This window comes from Mchenga conophoros, linkage group LG5 (assembly GCF_057382185.1).
Source record: "Mchenga conophoros isolate Kocher_MC1m ecotype Shallow Benthic linkage group LG5, M_conophoros_male_GT1.1, whole genome shotgun sequence".
In the NCBI taxonomy this organism is placed as follows: Eukaryota; Metazoa; Chordata; class Actinopteri; order Cichliformes; family Cichlidae; genus Mchenga; species Mchenga conophoros.
In genome coordinates, this window is record NC_140530.1 from 19,462,013 (window position 1) to 19,481,244 (window position 19,232).

The 19,232-nt window shown below is 41.0% G+C and overlaps 1 protein-coding gene across 2 annotated transcripts; it reads right to left on the reverse strand.

The window, feature by feature from the left end:
- Window positions 1-20: 20 nt before the first annotated feature.
- On the reverse strand, window positions 21-17,948 carry LOC146574367 (G protein-coupled receptor 22). Of its 2 annotated transcripts, none has more exons than XM_085273972.1 (2): window positions 17,526-17,948; window positions 21-3,976 (listed from the first exon to the last, which is right to left on the reverse strand). In XM_085273972.1, exon 2 carries the CDS (start codon window positions 3,866-3,868, stop codon window positions 2,180-2,182), a length of 1,689 nt encoding a protein of 562 aa, XP_085130098.1. In that variant the 5' UTR covers window positions 3,869-3,976; window positions 17,526-17,948; the 3' UTR covers window positions 21-2,179. The 2 variants fall into 2 exon arrangements, with proteins under 2 accessions (XP_085130098.1, XP_085130099.1); XM_085273973.1 differs by lacking the exon at window positions 17,526-17,948 and adding an exon at window positions 15,265-15,345.
- Between the last annotated feature and the right edge of the window lie 1,284 nt (window positions 17,949-19,232).

Genomic DNA, 19,232 nt, shown 5'->3' on the forward strand with positions numbered 1-19,232 from the left:
AGTATTGAGTGACACAGATGGACTTTGATCACCTTTTTAATACAGATGCTGTTCTGCTCTATACAATGACACATATTATAAATCTTATACAATACTAATATTTCTCTATACACATGGTCATAAATGTACAGTACAGTGTACACACATACAGTATTAACACAAATTCACTTACATGTATCTTCTCTTTACAGTAACTTTCCAGCTCACCAAGAGTTTATCACAATGGCTGATTTTCTGTCCGGCAGATGATTGTGGCCAAAGTAAAAGATTTTATCATTATTATTATTATTTGGACTAAAACCTAACTCAGACTCTTTATTATTTACATCCCTGAAAAAATGTACATGAATACACAATAATTACTGCCTTCTGTCTGTCTCACAAATAGTGTAAAAGGGGTGAGGATGAAAGAGGAGATAGCCCAAAGCCCTCCGAAGGAGCACTCCAAGTCTTGAGTCCATACAAAGTTAAAAGTTAAACTAACTACTTAGTGGACATAAATCTTTACTTACTGCAACACCCATAATACAACAGTTGATTGAGGGCTGGCTTATTGGTGTTTTTTTTTTTGTTTGTTTGTTTCATTTTTTTATTTTTTTTGGTTGTTTTTTTTTTTGTCCAACAAGTCTGGGAATTTGACATAAAGCCCTGAGGAGAAAAAGAGACACCAATATTGTGCAACATGTCCAGGACTCAGTCCAGAGGCGGTCTGTCTCTGTGATCATTCAAACCCCTAACCAAAAGCAGTAACTCTGCTAGCCAGAGAAACAAACAGCTAACACAAAGAGGTGTCTCACGTCTGCGGTGATTTCACCATCGTTCTGATCTCTCAAGTTCATCTTGCTTGTTAACCTGCTGTGACTTGAGAGCCTTTTATTATTGAAGTTTTCAGAAAATATTGCCCTTTAATTATCACTTTAAAAGTGAAGTTGATCCTTTTTCAGCAGTATTTTTAGCAGTTTCCTGCCATTTATACATAGTTACATATTCTCTATATCGTTCACTTTTATGTTCAGCTCCCCCCCGTTAATCAGAAGATTTCCTTTTGCCTTTCTGTTAAACATATGTTGAAAGCCAAAAGGTCTTTGTTCACACTCTCTTTGTTCACATCCTATGGGTCATTGCTTTGCTCGTTTATTGCACATAATCAGTGACACACGCACACATTTCTTCATTTACACAACCACGCAGCTTTTGCAAACGCACATGCATACATGCACACTTGCAAACAAACGCTATCATACAAATATTCTCCATAACCGTGGTCATTAAAGTTCATTTTTCCTTAAAAACAAACAAAAAATAAAAACTCATGCCTTTTAGCTTTTGCTTGCACACATTCTTCTAAAACATGGTGTTTATTGAAAATCAGGTCTAAATCAGTTTTTTGTCTTCTTCATTTTTTGCAGTTTCCTGGTTTAGTATGAGCCTGTAAACTTTGAATTTCAATGCTTGCATTTATCTGCCTTTGATTCTCTATATGCAAACAAGTTTACTCGAAGTTGATACATTGTTGTAAACATACAGCAGGACAATCAGCACCATAAGAATACTAATAACTCAATTAAGGCATGAAAAAAATAAAGCAAAGAACGGGAAACAGAGACTTCCATTAATAATTTCGTTTTTGTCACTGAGAATATCTGTGCAGGTAGATATTGATGTGCTTTCACAGATAATGATTAAATATAGATCAATGTGCAATAATTGGATGAGTGTGTGTGTATCTACCTGTGCATATGTACATGCACATGCAAGTTGAAAGTGCACGCAGGAGCAACACTGTACTGTATGTATTCGCGGTTATCTATCCTTTACCCTACATTTGGGGTGGATGTGAGTATTATTAGCAGTCATGGCTATGATGTTGTCATAAAAAGTTTTGACTAGTATTGCCACAGAGACACACTGGCCATCTTGTCAGTCAGAAAGTGGACTAATGACAGCCTTGGTAAGGAGAGCAGACTCTAATAGAGCTCATGTTTCTCCACATCTGTATGTAGCAAGAGGTCAAGAGACTTTCTCCTGACCTTTATATGCTAGCTGGTTGTCAGTTTTCCTCACACCCCATGGATCATTATACTTCATCTATACAATCCATCTCCATTGTCTTGGTAAGATACACATAGTTCTTCAAATTCACACACATATTCATACATCCACACTCTAAAGACCAGCCTCATTCCCTCACTGCCTCTGTGAGGCACCGATCAGTGCCATCACTGCCCTCCACCCGCGATTTGCGATTCTTTCTTTTGCCTCCTCCCTCTACCCAAGAGTTATGAATAACTGTCCCTCCACTAGGAGCTGGGTCCACTTGCAGAAGTGAAACGACCCTTTTCTTAACACGTGTTTTGAGTGCGCGGCGCAGTTTCTGCCTGGTGAAAGCATAGAGCAAAGGATGAAAGATGGTGGTTCCATAAGCCATGGCCAGGAAGCACAGACGGAGCCGCACCAGGCTGTCGCTCGGACCCATACACAGGATTAAAACATTGACTGCAGACAGAGGAGCCCAGCAGCCGAGGAATGTGGATATGATGATTAGGGACATTTTTAGGACGCGACGCTGACGTTCCCGACGGTCCCGGTGCCGCCGCACTGCTCGCCGCAAAGCGATGATGGCAGAAACTGAGGCCTGTACACCCATGGAGGAAGCTGGCAGTGGTGTGTTGGCGTGGGTCTGAGCTGAGGCTGAAGGTGGGGTTGGAGAAACTGGGGTGGCGGGTGTGGTTGCGATGGGGGTGGTCGCTGCAGTGCTGACAGTGGTGACTGTTGCTCCACTGTCAGACATCCCTTGGGGCATGGAGGAGAGTGGCGGGGGTGATGTCGGTGTAGGCGTGGGGGAGGGAATGAGGGAAGGATGACTGAGGTTCTGGTTCTGGTTGGAGGACACTACCTCTGTGGGCAGGCTTAAGTTCTTCTTCCTCTGCCTCCTGCAGCGTATCCTGCAGGTGGAGTCCTTTGCACGGGTACTCCTCATCATGTGAGAGCCGATGCGGATGTTGAGAGCCTGTAGGATCCTGGAGTAAGTGAACAACATAACTGCCACAGCGATAAAGAAGCAGGGCACTTGGAGGAGCAGGTGGTAATACATTGCCAAGCCTGTGTAATACCCCTGCCCTCCAACACAAAGCAATGTCCTGTTCTGCCATACTGGAGGCAGGTGTTGTGAAGGGGATGGAGGTGTAGTTGTGGGTAATAAGGAAGGGAACAGTGAGGAAAAAGTGGTGGTCTGTTCAGTGATGAGCTGAGAGTCATTGTTCTGCCTTTCCAGCTCCTCATGTTCACCATCCTCAGCCCTTGAAGAGAAGAAGTCCCCCTCAAGGAAGGGCAGGAAGAAAACGGCCAGAGACAAGGCCCACACAGTTGCCAAGAGTAGCGCAGCACGTCTGGGGGTCAGCAGACGACTGGCTGGACGCACTGAGATGTCATATCGGTCCAAGCTGATTACTAACACGTTGACTGCCGTAGCCACGCTAGTGAACGTCACACAGGCCTCATGGAAGCAGCAAAGTGTGGCCAGGCTGCTAACTCCATTTTCATTTGCTGGCAGCAGGATCACAGCCACAGTGAGTGGCAGACACAGCACACACACCAGTATGTCGAGCACATGGAGGTTGACTGTGACCAGGTTGCTGACTGAGTCCACCAGGTTGGACTGAGCACAGTACAGCACAAGAACGGTCAGGTTGCTGCTGAAGCCCAACACAAGCTCCAGCATCAGCACAGTGGTCAGAGACACCTGAAAGCCCAGAGGGTAGGGCGTGCTCCAGCCCTCCTCCACGCCCACCTCACTCCCTCCATCCAGCAGGCCTACCCCCTGGCCATCACTGGTCTCCAGGAGGTCACGATAGCCTTCGGTCTCCATTGACGCCGCGGCAGTCCTTTACACATAGCAACAGAGGCCGGCGTACCTGACCATGTTCCCTTCTTCTCTGGCTCAAAGGAGACAGCGATGGAGGAGATGTGGTTGTATCTAAGAAAAATAAAAAGAACAGACATGGAGGAGAAAAGAAAGAGAGACAGAGAGTGATCAAGCAGTTCGGCAGTCAGTTTACTCAAAAATAACGCTGCACAACAAGTACAAGTCAAACTTGTCAAATTTCACAAGCGAGGGGAAGCTACTAGCTGAAGCTACGAGGGAGGTGAAAGTGATCTCGGCAGTCGAGCGGAGTCGTGGGGTGCAGTTCAAGCTGCTGCTGATGACCCATGATGTCTCGCTGGCCTCAACAGTGAAACAACAACATGCTTCATACAGACAGTGGTAACAACTCAGGGAGGATGTGGGGCAGGATGTGTCTCGGGGTGTACGTGAATATACCTATAATCCACATAGTATGCAGAATTAAAAAGAAAAAAAGATTCCCTCATAAACATGAGTGGGCGAATGTTTGATTCATTCTTATGCAACATACATTATGTGGGTCAGAAAGCTGGCTGGATAAAGCATATACAGATAAACAGGAATAAACCAACACACCTGCACCGTCAAGATGTCAGTGACGTACTACGTGTTGTGTCTAACATCTACCTCTACGAGTACCCATTCCTAAGTGATTAACAACCCACCTTGTGAATTTACGACATACCCGTACAAATCCAATAAGTGTCAAGCTTTGTTGTTAAATCATCTTTCTGTTTTTTTGTTTTTTTCACCAGCTATATAAAATCTTCAGCTTCTACTTTCAGGAGCAGAGGTGGCAGGAGCATTGGTAGCAAGGACATTTGCAGTGCATGTCAACATTGCAGGCAGCCAACTGAGGGTGGCAGCAGTTAATAGTTCTCACAGGGAAATGTAACGAAGACGAATAGATCAATGATCCACAGACAGTGGCGCACAAACAATGCTATCAGAGAAAGACCAGCTCCCCTGGCATCCTCTCTCCACACCCCCTCTTTCTCCTTCTCCTTCCTACATCCTCCACATCCCTTTCTACTCTGTTGCCTTTCAGTTTGCTGGCTGACTGCTTTGCATGTACAGCATGTTATTCACGGCTGGTTGAACGCTCTCTTGCATTAGAGGGAATCATACAAAGTGATTAGGTCAAGAGAAGATGCCTTCATGATTTGCTTTAAGGAATTAAAGTATTCCCTCGAGTGTCTGTCTAAAGAGGAGCTACAGATCAGCGGCAGCGCTGACCCAAGCTTTCCTCTGCCACACTTTTTGTTCTCACCCTCTCGTTTGCCCTTTTCTCTTTGTTTTATTTCACAGTTTCCCTCCCATTTGTCATGTGGAAAGCACCTTCAGGCAGAGCAGGACTCAATGCGGAACAGTGGTCTATCTTAATTCGCTAATGGGTTTCATGGGGTTTGCGGTGGTGCTGGAACATTGATTTAAAGCATCATCGATCTGCCAATTTAACAAGCCTGAGGCGAGGGAGCACATAAACACACTTCCTGTCACACCCTCCCAAGTGTACCTGTGGTCTCATTTTGATTTTGAGAGGCCGGATAAAACAGTTATGAGTGACTGTGTTCAATTCCTGTGTTTTAACTACAGTTTAAGATGTTTTCTTTACTTTATCATTATTGCAAGGCAAAGTATCACGCATGGCTCAGGGGACCGAAAGTAAAATGTGGTGTTTCCCACTTTTATTACTGAAGTTTTTATGATTTTTTTTTCAGAATCATAAAAACTGAATCAATTCACAGACCTCATCACAGGAGTGAAACTTTAAAACTAAGTGGGCTTAGATCTTTTAATGTTAGCGATATTGGTTATGTTTGTCTTTGATCAATATGGCGAACAACATGCTGCAACAGAGTGTCATGGAGCTAACACTCGCTTAAACCAATCACAGTGGCAACATTGTCAGCATTGTGCTTTCCAGCACATGTGAGTGTTGTTTAACTGCTGTGGCAAATTAGGGTTGGGAAAGACTTTTAAATCAATAAATGGCTGACAAAAACTGAAAGGTGTAACACAACAGTCACCTGTCACCTAAACTGTATTTTTCACAGACATTGCGACAACAAAACAGAGAATAAAATTATCCACAAGTCAATCTCTTTCAGCAAACACCAGGTCATCATTTTTTACTCTTAACTGTCCTGCCAATAATTACAAGAGGATGACTGTGTAGCGGCCCGGCAAAAAGGCAGACGACATAGCTTTCAACAAGTGCAATTTATCCTTTTCTATGGCTAATGACTCCTGCGACAGAGGATACTTGGGATGAAGCCGTAAGAGTTACAAAGGGACAGAGGCAATAGAGTAGAAAACATCAAAGTTAGCATGTGTTTGCTCCCAGCAAGACAAAATGTCAGAAGGCCTTTATATGAGCAGCTGTGACTTCGACCTGCGGGCACCAAAACTGACAATAACCTAGTTTTTACAGGGACGTGGGGAGAATAAAATTAAAGCAGACAGACGGGTAAACTTTGGGGAGTTTTTATAAAAATCACAGGTGTTTCTGTTCTTTTAGTGAGAACTTAAAACACTAAGGTTCACCTGAGGTTGCTCGTGCAAGTCGTTATCACAGTAACTGAAGAAAGTTGCAAGAATCATCATCATCAATCAATTTATTTCTTTAGTTCTAACAAGTGTTTTGTGTTATTGTGGCATCCTTTTTGCAATCAGTCACAGGGTGTGGGTGTTGTGAGAAAGTGGGTTGTTGGGTTGAGCGAGTTGTGGCAACAGAAGATGGCTGTAAACAAGGGGAAACTTTGCCAGCTGAAATTACATCAACAGTGTGATTGCCAATTTAGACAGGCGGGGGAACGACAGGAAAAACAAACTTAGAGGTACAAATTGTACGATTGCTTGAAAGTTTGAAAAAAGAGGTGAAAGTTAAAGAAAGGAACAGATTTTTGGATTGATTGTAAACCCAACATTAACTGCTAGGATGTCTGCGTATTGTGTTGCATAGATGTCCACTGAAGTTAACCAGCTAGTGCCAGAACCATAAACATAGCCAGCATGACATTACTCGAGCACACACGTAACTGTTAACAACAAGAAAAAAAATGACATAAAATATTAAGAAGATGATAAATAAAATGCAGATGTCTGATCACAAAACAATAGGTGAATGTTTTTTGCAATGTCCAAGGCTTGTTTACTTTTTATGTTTCATGTCTTCTTAAAAATCAATCATGTTATTCCCGAAAATTATGCCCATTATTTAAGAAACACCATCTGTGGATAAATTGTTTGGCCATAATAACAAAGATGTGGTACAGTAATTCCCTTTTCCTGTCCATCATTTTAAGACCAAGTTTAATATCGTTAAATTCTAATATGGGTGCTTGATAGTATTTTTCAGAAAACCAATTTTGAAGTGTTATCCAAAAGGTTTGAGTGTAATTACAATCAAAAAACAGATCCTTTGAAGTTTCAATCTCTAAATCCCAAAAAGTACAGGTATTTCTGTTAATGTTGAATCTCTGTCTCAAAGATTAATGTCATTAATGATTTTAAAGTAAGTGGTAGACAGTTATACCAGATACCCTTTCTGGTTTTCAGCTGGGCTTGAACCAGCATCATTTTGATTAACAAAGCAAATACGTAAGCCACTACTGAGCACAACAAAGTGGGCTCAGGCGACGTGGCCCGAGCCCATGGACTCAGAAGGACAGTGCTTACAGAGGAAGACAGAAAGCCATTTCCCTGTATAGAGCTAGCAGTCTTCCTGAAACCACAGCTATCGTCTTCTGGTGGTCTTCAGATCGAATGCAGGGTTAATGCACTTCTGCACTGGCTTAATGTTTGTGCTCCAGAAGCTACGTCAATGTTTTATAGAGTCCATGGCCTGAACATACCCTTGTAGAACACCACTTTGTACTTAAATATGGGACAGTAAGTCAAGTGTCCACTCTGCCCACAATCGAGGGAGGACAAGCGGTTCTGCCTAGAGATAAATTCTTTCCATTGTCTCTGATTTCAACCTTTTGGGCCATCGTTGTGGAGAGCAGGCAGTTGATAAATTAAACAGTAAATACAACAATGTTTGAGAACAGGGTTAAAGAGACAGGGCTGTCTGTCTCTGGTCTGTTTTTCCCTGCGCAACTCTCGTCGCACTTATGCCTCCTTGCACACCACTTACCACATCCTCTCCTCCCAGCCATCATAGTCAAGCCATCAGATCATGCTGTAGCACTGTCTGGCAACACAAACACCAGCTACCCCTACATTAATGCCTTAGAATTAAAGTTTGGCTAAGAAACTTTTTTTTAAGTATTTCTTCAGCCCTGAAACAAAGTATCCCACTTATTACTTTATATAGTCTCTGTAGAAACTATCTACACCCTCACTTATCTTAACTGCACTACTGTATAGCTCTGTGTAAATAATCATTCTGTACATTCGATAATCTTTAATCCTACAACTGTTTACAACTTGCATAGTTCCCATTTCTGTATAGCTGTATATCCCAGATTCTGTAAAGTTATTTATTTCATATTCTGTATAGTTTTTCATATTTATATCCTGTTCATATCCTGTACATAGCTTGTACTCACTACAGCCTGTACATACTTATAGTTATAGAATATTCACAACATACTTCATACCGTGTACATTATAACATACCATAATAGACCCATTTCTGTAATATACTCACATATCTATATTATTGCTAATATATATTGTAATATATCTATATCACTAAAGCACTTCTGGATGGATGCAAACTGCATTTCGTTGCCCTGTACCTGTGCATGTGCAATGACAATAAAGTTGAATTCTATTCTATTCTATTCTACATTTTTAAGGCATGTACAAAATTTTACATTGCAAAACGACTTTGCCTTTAGTGCTAAACCAGGCAAATAAATCTGAGAAGCAATTTTAAAGTTTAATGTAGCAGCACTGTTCAATTCTGCTAAATTGGTTTGGGTAGCCCCATGGGTCTTCTCTTATCAATCACCAGCAGAATTTACAATCATGTACTGAAAGCGAAATACAATGACTGCTTGGTTCGGTGCGGAACTGAATGAGTAGCTGTCATCGGGAGATTTTACTCAGGCTTTACAGATGTTTTCATCACATCTGGTCTCTCATTTACTGTAGCTTGTATGACTCTCTCCAAAACAACAAACTGTGTCCTAGATTTCACAGCTTCCTGGGCCCTGCTGTCGGGGTCGTTATAGGTGTTGGGCAGGAGATGACAAGCTGTCAAGCCTGTTCTCACATTATCAGAGGGTGAATAGTAAAGCAGATCCCGTTAGTGCCAAAAACTTCACTTTCCTCCTTTCTTTTCGAACTTTCCTCCTGCTTTGTGATCTTGCATTCACTCTGCACACAGGTACAAACAAGCTCTCCATGTATTTAATTTGTACTCCTGACAACAAGTTTGCTGCCAGGGGCTTAATTACTTCTTCCCAGCACAAGACAAACAGTCGGCATGCTTGCGTCCCAGGCATCATCTAAAACAACATGGCGTGAGGTGTTTCTTGCCATATTTCTTACTGTGAGAGAGCGAGGAGAAGGAGAAAAATAGATGAAGAAAAGGTTGTATATAAATAATTATAGCAAGAGTACAATACATTGTTCCAATCGCAGCCACCAGGGAGCTGACAAAATCCACTTTGCACAAGTTCAGAGTGAAGCAGTAGCTCAGTAGAAGTCAAGATAAAATTCAGGTTCCAAGTTAATGGCACAGCTCTTTGCCACCTGTGTTTACTCAACCGCTGTTTTTATATTTTTTACTGCTTTCCTTTCATTGAACTTGGCTTCGAGACCCAACTTTGTAAAAACACTATAAAGTCATTTCCATTATGCTACCTCAATTGGTAAAGTCACTTGACATTCACTTCAAAACTAGTAGAACTCCCTGGACATGAACCACACACACATTTTCCTTGCAAGTCTGCAGTGAAGCACAAAGAGTTTATTGAATCTGGTCCTGCGTGTCGTGACCTCAGTCCATCGTGCTGCTGCGTGGCAGGGTATCTGCAGTACCTGCTGCTGCTGAAAGTGCTGATCTGTGCCTAGGATCATGTTCCAATTTTCACCTCAGTCCTAGGCAATATAGAAGTGACAGTGGTTGGTATGTATGAGACTTGGGATGTTGGGCCAATTATGTAAAAAAAAAAACAGAAAGCTTTTAGTGCTCAAACTGCATCTATCTGAGGAAGAAACTAATTTTTACAGAAGACAATATCCACAGAATCTCTGCAGAGAGTTTGTTGTCTTTGGATGATTCATGAATCTGAGTGTTGCTGTAAGTTGGAAAAATAAGACAAAGGTGTCAAAGGCTGAATATGAAGTGGAGGCACTTCAGGATGACAGATATACAGCTCTTTTTTTCCATGCAGTAAGCAGTACTTTTACTGGCACTGTGGATTGATTTAAGTTAGTCAACTTGGTGTCTCCTACTGCAAGAAGTTCTTAAGTTCTCCTGATGGACTTAAATATCCCTTTTAATCTGTTTAAAACTATTTAACTGTGCTGCGTCACATTGGCGACCTGTCCAGGGTGTACTCCACCACTTGCCTTATGGTAGCGAGGATAGACTCCAGCCCTTCCACAGCCCTGATAAGAATAAGTGGATGAGAATGGATGGATGGATATTTAACTGTGACTCTCTCCTCAAGGATGGAGATCGTCAGATTGTCAGTGTTCTTATGTAAATGTCGAGGCTCTTACCAAAAGCGATGAGAGAAGGAAAATGTTATAATATTAACCTGTACCAAGAGAGCACTGCCTCTGAGTACAAAGATGGAAGCTTCATTGTACTATGGCTTATTTAGGTTCCTATCTACAATATGGAAAAACTGTTATCTCCTTTTCTGGTGGATTTTTCCTTGTAAAATGTCAGTACAAAATGGTAAAATGTGAACAAAGGCTTTGTTCTTTGATTCGACAAGACTATCACCAAAAGTTGACATTTAGGGAAGAAAGTAAATCAGTAGGGAGAGTGATAGGACAGGGGAGGAGATAAGGAGGGGGGAAAGTGAATGCAAACAGGATGATGGCGGATGCGGCACGCTGACTCATGGTTTTCTTAGGTATTCCTGATGTCCGCAACAAGACAATCGATCAAAGGCTTAACTTTCCCATGTAATTCATCTCACAGCACTAAGGGCAAGCAGCCACCAGCTGGGCAGCAGCATCCCTGGCAGGCTCCCAGTAAAGCAGCCTGGACAGGCCAGCAATAGATCCAGTTCAGTGAGAGCACCAACCTACCTAATGTGCTCCTCATCAGGACAGCTTTCGGAACTTCGGGAGAAAGGCACACAACAAGATCATTACTGTGTGCTTGTTACAGGTGGAAATATCCACCTGTAACTCAACAACACTTCTCTTAAGTGAGGCCAAACAATCACAAACCCATAAAAATTTCAAAATGGGTTATCATAAATCCTGCCAAGCTTACCAAAGACATACAAGCACACGATGTAGTCCACAATGTATTACTAACTGCCACCCACTGCCAGCCCACGTCTCTGCTTGCTCTCCCTGCCCGTCTGCACTCCACAGATACAGTGAAAGATGGATTGCTATCTGAGGTGAATGACATGTTGTGTGCTTAAGAAACTGCTGAATCCCAGCCACACAAGTGGAGGAGAAAGGTATGGGGGTAGCAGGAGGTAAGATAAAAGCAGGAGGTAGGTGCAGTGAGGGACTGATGGATAGGAGGGAGGCTTAGGGGTGTGCAGATGGATGCTGAGTTGTGTGCTTGCTCGAGGGGAAAGTCTGCTCCCCGCTCACTACCACAATCCATTTCTCCTTTGAATAGTTACACCATCAGCCCCCTACACCATCTATCTTACAACCAGCACATGGCTCTTTGCTTTTATACTCTACAATATCTTTGTGTAATCCCCCAAGACTTTCAGGACAGACTGTGATTTTTAATATTAAACTAGCTTTATAATGCAACTGTGCAAGGAGCCTCCCATGGATTACACAAATTACATCAGAGACGCATAAAATAACACAACACTAGAATATCCAGACATCTTCTATATGATACATTATTTCTGACAGGGTGCTACCTATAAAGATGCCATGCTAGGCAGGTATGTAATCTATTAGTTCAGCTCTGTATAGAAATAAGACTCTGGTCCCTAAACAGCTCTGGTCCACAGGGTGTGAGACATCATTACCACCTGACAGAACGTTCGATGGATTTCATTTGGCCCCCCCTTTCATTAAAGATACTCCTCTATATCATCTATCCAGCTCTAAACTGTCAAGCCCATAATTTTGTTATTGCACACACCACCCATCAATAAGCACTAATCAAGGCTGCTGTGCAATCACAGCTTTCTAAAAGAAGCAGCGATTAAAATCAAGTGTGAGAGCTGGTCAAAGCATAAATAAAACACAATAATAACAATAACAATAATAATGATGATGATGACGATGATGAGGTGGAGGAGGAGGCTGTCCACTGCCACATAATGACAGAATGGAAAGGATTAGCAATTATATAAGACAACAAAACAGGATAGATAAATGCCCCTTCATTTCTTATGTGCTCTAAAGTGATTGTGATTAGCAATGTGTCCCTCCACTTTTCCATTTCAGCAGCATTTTCCACCAGGAATAATGGCCAGTCTGAATGGAGTCATCACGCTCAAGTGCTGTGCCCACCTCTCATGATTTATATTGTACTGGAGTGTTGTGAATAAATAGTCAAGTCACAGTGTGAGCTCTGCAGCCACTTTAATGACACTCTGGTAATGCCAAACCAGCAGCTGTGTGATAACAGGCTTAGCGCCACTTATTTAGCACAGAGTAGCTTGAATCCATGTTATTTTACACATATCTACATTGCCACACTAAATGTATCAATTCATAAATGCTCCAAGTCTCAGACAAGCATGAGCTTTTATCCCAGGATGGTGGGATTGGTCTTTCTTCATCCTTTAATAAAAGGGTGACTCTTATTTTATTTATTGCTGAAAACTTGTATCAGATTTACTTACCAAATTATCTAGTACATAACCTGGGGAAACAGTTAGATTATGTCTGCAAACTCAGAAAGAAACATCATCATTTATATCTTAAAGATGACAGGGCTTCGGGCATACATAGCAAAAATTTTGCATTCAAAGTTTTATATCAGGGGTTCATAAACAGTGGACAGTTAAAGATGCTGTTTAGCTGCCTTGGGGGAATCTGGAGTTCCCTAATATTTGGATATTCAGTACGAAATTTCTGTTTTTCTCTGGGAAGGCATCCAACATTGTTTCAACAGAGTAAATCTTGACAAGTGCATTAATTGGGTTTGCACACTTAAGTTTTTCCTCCATCTGGAAAGATTGCTTAACACAGCAGAATAAACAATAGTGTACATGTAAAGAAAAGTATCCCCACACACATGAAGGCTAATTGTGCAAGATTTGAATCAATGATGCAGTGATTGTATTTTTGTTTGTTAACACAAAACAGCAAGTTGGATTGTGGCTCCTTTATTTTCTTTGCATTTGCAAAGAGAGAGATAAGATCTTTTTCACTGTGTTCTGTGGAGTCGTATGCTAAACAAGCATATTTTCATGTTATCAATCCTGGCTAGGCTCAGTTTACTGCACAATAACATCGAATTTGATTAATTCTTTTAGGCTTATCGAAATGTTTTGCATGTTTCCCTGCAATCGTTGGCTCATTAAGGTTGTATCAGTGGAAAAGTATAAAAGCATGAGACCATTGTCGCTCTCTGATTTGTGCATGAGCAGCTTTGTACAAGCAAAAACAGCAACTCAAGCATAACGACACTGCTCCACTGCACTACTAATGGTCAAAATCTCAAAAAAGGGTGTAAAAGAAAGTGACCCACTGAAACTGTGTGTCAGCAACAGAGCAGCTTTTTTTTAAAAATTTATTTATCATTCAAAGCTAATGGGACAATTTTGCACTAATGTAGTGCTCCCAGTCAGATTAAACTAAACCTGGCCTTGCTTTCAATCAGTGGCTCTCTCTGTATACAGAGAGCGAAATCTCTCTATGCACTCTCTCTCTCTCTGCTCTTTGAAGCAGATTCACACTCAATGTCCACTCAGTGCCTGAGCTTAGGAGAACTGGGGAGCAGCTCAAGAGGTCCAAAAGCTGAAAATGAAAGAAAAAAAAAGATTTGAAAGCATTTCAGTGCAGTGGAGTAAATCTAAGTGATGATGAAGTTGTCTGCACCAGGTTAAAATGATTGAGCTATCTCACTCTAGAAGGCAATTAAATCTCAATTAATTTCATTCATCTCCTGCAGACAGGACATGATTGGCCAAGAGGGGAAGGATTCACTGTAAGCATCTATATTGATGACATTTAGAAGTTTAATCTGAGAAAGGGAACACAAACACATGCTCAAACATGGTGTACATAACACCATAACTTCTATACACACCTTCAGCCAATGTAGCAGAGGTATATGTACATGTAATTATATTACATCATAAGCAAATATGTTATGTAAGCAAAGCAAAAACAAAAACCTGCAGTGTTAGTATACAGACGGGTGGAATAATGGAGTTCTCTTCCTTGTTGCCTCTGCCTCTCTTTACTTGATAGTCTATTTACACATGCTCACTACATTCTGCTTTTCTAATGATGTATTGTTCCATCCTCACTCTATATTTGCTCTTCGTGTGCTGTGCTTCTACTATCATCCCCCTCATCTGCTTCACCTATCTGTTTTTCTGCACTCGCACACATCAAGGAACAGTGTTATTTGGAAATTAGGTTTAGTGTGGATTTTAATTTCACACAGTGACCGGTGGTGCACTGAAAAGAAGGAAGAGCAATCTCAGCCATCATTTATCGCTCTGTGGACAAGGAAGTTAATGGCATTTATTAAGTCTTGAGTTTTCTTTGTTGTGCTATTCCCAAGGCTGCTTTTCTTTAAAAAATATTTTTAATTTCTGACAATTTTATGCACGAATGTGGGCGCATTTATACCTCATGTTCAAAAATAGCACAGAGGTCTGACAGCTTTTATCAATGATTCAGGTTAACCGAAAAAAGGATGTGACCAGTGCAGTGGAAATATTGTTCTAATTAGGAACATACAAATATAGACACTGTTTGATTAATTTAACTACAGATGTCCTTAATTACAGCTGCTTTTAAACCTTGCTGGAGGCTTGGACAGCAGTAAATTAGATTTTCAGTGACTGCAAAGTGATTTTGCACACATCCATCAAAACGTATTCACGACAAACAAGCAAACAAAAATTGAACGTGACACTTAAGTCGTTGAAAGTTTCATTGACAATTAAACACAAATTTGACACATTCCTTACATATAAAAAAGTAAAGGGATATAATAAAACAATCAGTTGTGTTAAAACAAGATTCTGCCAACAGAGAAAATGGGAACTTACTATAGCAAAGGAACAGCTCTCCCATAAATCTTGTGTACTTTTCCCCACACTGATGTTGTCCTGCAGTACCCTTTAATCATCTCCACTTCAGTGTTGATATATAAATCAGCATGTCAGATTATAAGTACTCCATTGGTTATTGCGCTGAAACAAATTATTGCTGCTTTTGACTGTGCTGCGACATCTAGAGTGACATGCGTGATGCGTCCCCACCAGCAGCATCAAAGCTCCTCTATAAATACACGCATAATCGCAAACACATAATGACCCATATGCAAAGCAAACATACAAGCTGCTACTATATAAGAGTGAATGGAAATGGAAAAACAATTAGCCCTTTTGAGACTCACAGCGGGGAATGCAAAAGAAACAGAGCTCTTAAATGAGCACACATGTACAAAAACAAGGTTTTCACTCGTAGTTTTTTGCATGCTTGTACTCCTGATACATGACACTCAACATGAAGCTACATGTGAAATACATTTATCTGTCTTGTGTAACATACAATTTAACAACAGAGAGAGTTCATCTTTTTTGTTATTACAAGACTTTTTAAAAACAGGTTTTATTGTTATGTTCCAAATCAAGTTACTATATATGCATCTTTGTCCAAAAAAGGGTTAAAAGTTACCAAAACTGATATGGTTGTGTTCCTGAAGAGTACTCTTCAAGCCCCTTTTTTAGCTGGATTTTGAATGCGTTTTGTTTATCTTTGTAAAAAAATAAACAGTGACCCCCCTTTTATATGTATTTTTTTCTAGTTAGATTCACTGAGGTAAAAACAATGCCCCAGTATTTTAGGCTGAGCTCAGCAGAAATTGTAATTAGCTGACACATTATTGCAGTATATATAGCGCTAGGTGTTACAAGTGATTACGACATGTCAGAGGGTGTTTGAAAGAGGAATTCAGTGCAATAATGCAGGAGAATGTGGGAAATGAGTGAACAAAAAAGTTCATAAAAATTCTTAATTCATATTAATGAATTAATTAATGCAATAATAAAAAGCTTCCTGCTATGCACAAATATGATGCTATGTAGCAAAATATTTTCCTTCATTTTTATCATGCAGATGACTTCTTGCAAACGGGCAGCACCACTGTAACTACTGGAAAATGTGTTGCTTTGCAGGTGCAAAGTTGTTTGGCAGACAGAAACCTATCTCACAAGACCAGCGTACCAGTGCTCTCCTATTTTATATCTAATGAAGAAGAGAGGAGTGTTTAAAACCGTCCTGCTCCTCACTCAAAGAGACAGTCTGCGGGAAACTATCAACATAATAATGTAGACTTTAAAAAAACATTGCTATTTCCTCCAGGAAATTTAAGGAAGACCAGGGAGCTTAACAGTGAGACATCATCACATTTTTTTTTCTTTTTAAATAAAATCAAAACTCTACAGCACAAACCATCCAGTCATTAATATTGATATTTTTCGCAGGCTTTGATGAAGGGCAGCAGCTCGGCCAAAAATATTATGCTATTAAGCATATATGCATAAATGTAAGATATGTAAATAAATGCAGGAGAGCCTTGATAAACTATCCTTTGAAATCATGATATCAGTGGGTTATAACAGTTGGAGACCAACAAAGCATGTTTAATGTGGAATAATTTTATCTGACTAAAACATTAAACGTCAAAACGTTAGTTTATGCACCGAGTACTCGCTCTTAAAACGATCAAACGGTGCACCTTCACCAAGCGTGGCGCATGCATGTGGCTGAAGCATAACAATCACTGTGGGTCTCTGAAAAATGGGGGACTTGGAGGATGAAAATCATCATCTGATCATATTCAAAAAGAATCAGAGAAAAAGAGCAAAAAACAGCACAGTGACCCCCCCAAAAAAAAGGAAGAAGAAAAAAAAGGTTTGATTTAGATATATTTTTTACTGCAATACAAGAAACTTATTGTCTGCTGTTACTGAACAGAACGATGAAGCCTATCTACACCGTCACAAACTGAATGATTGCTGTCCTGCTGATCACTTTATATTTGAGAGCGAAAAAAAGCGATTAAAAAGATCCCCCTAATGTGCTGTTCTGACACCAGGGTGATTTGTTATTGTTGCCTGTAAGATGCAATAAAACTGTCTTATCCCGCCATAAGAGACCCAGCATTTGTTTTATTTTGCAGTATCCATTTGACAGCCAAAAACCTTTCTAGTCAAATGAGACTAGTATCTTATCCCTAAGATACTAGGAATTAATAAAAGCAAGTCTAATGAGAAAAAGTGCCTTAGACAGATGTTAAACTTACCAGCTTGGTTAATGGGAATTCCCTTTACATCCTACTGCAGGTGTCGGTGCGCTGCGCTTTCTCGAGCACTGGACCCCCGATTCACTCCAGCGCTCTCCAGGACAGCTGGCTGTCAGCCAAAAACGTGACCGGAATAATTTGCCTCCGTTTTGTCATAAATATTACAACGGGAGGGGGGGGGAAACCCTTCACGGCTGCAGATACGGGGCGCAGCCAGTGGCTGCTGTGCGCTCACGAATAAGGTAAGATGAGAGTGTGTCTTGGCGTTTTTCTTAGCCTCCCCCATCCAACAAGGCGCGTTACACCTGTCCACTTTTATTCCGCAGACTTGTACAGCATCCCACGCAAGGACCGGCCAAACGCATGATCATGCGCTAACCGCTCGCTGGAGCGCAGTCGCCGCTCCATCCCAGCGACCAATACGGTGATCTGCAAGCGGAGGGTGGAGGGAGGATGGAAAGGGGGGTTTTCGTTGGAAGGGGTGGAGACAGGGATGCAGGGGGAGCGGTGGGGGGCTGGTGTGTGTGTGCGTGTGTGTGTGTGTGTGTGTGTGTGTGTGTGTGTGTGTGTGTGTGTGTGTGTAAGATGGTAGCCTTTCACAAGGACGACCTGAAATTCCTCAAGGATGAGCGCTCTTCTGTAGTAATTCAGTGAGTGCTGCTGGTGCAGCTGGTAGATAAGCTGGTTAAAGAACAGATTCATGAAGTTTGACATCATAAATCACACAAGACTGCCATCCACTGTAAGCCACATCCTTCTATCTGCTACACTGTGAACAGTGTGCCATTAGCTCTGTGCAGGGATCAAGGTCACCCACTGATAAATGTGCGACCTTGAGCACAGAGTCGATATAAGGTCCCTTGACAGCGCAGTTCTCATGGCACTGTTTGTTTTAGGGGCTTAAATCACAATGCAAGTATCTGTAACATAATGTGCAAAGGTGGATTTAGATAAAAGGTATGTGCACTTGGCAGTCTCTAAAGGGGAGCTGGGGCAGCTGATGTCAGCTGTTCTTTGTTCATAAACTCCCACAGGGCGAAAAAAACAAACAAACAAAAAACATTAAGGCGCTTTCTCATGTTCAAATGTGTTAGGAAAGCAAAAATAATTACTAAACACACTTTGAATAGTTAAATGCTTCTTGAACCTTTTACACCTGCGTCTGAAATTTCAGCGATGACTCATGTATGCTAGAGGCATACAGATGTAACAGATGGTGGAATCATTTCTGAATGACAAACCTTTAATGTTTCAAAAAAAAAAACTAATTAGTCATCTGTTGGATCAACATATTCTTTAGAGAAGAGTTTAGTTTTTCTTGTTTGAAAATGTTTAGGTTAGTTTGATTTTATTAGTTTTAGTCATTTCATTCAACAATCAAATACTAAAAATAAGAATATTGCATCAATATATTAATTTACTTTAGTTTTCCAAGTTAACAAAATTGTATCAGATAGTTAACGTTGTTTTTTTTTAAATAACAAGATGTGGATAACAAGATGTATACAGCAAATAAATGGACTGGTTCTTATAAAATACTTTTCTGCCCTGTTTGAGCACTCAAAGTGTTTATTACAAGCGCCATTCACACCAGATTTTTTTCTCTATGCTTAAGTGCTTTCTGTCTAACATTCATACACATTACACACATATGGCTTAATAGACTGGTAAGGAGGGCCAGTCTGTCCTGGACAATTCCCCTGATTA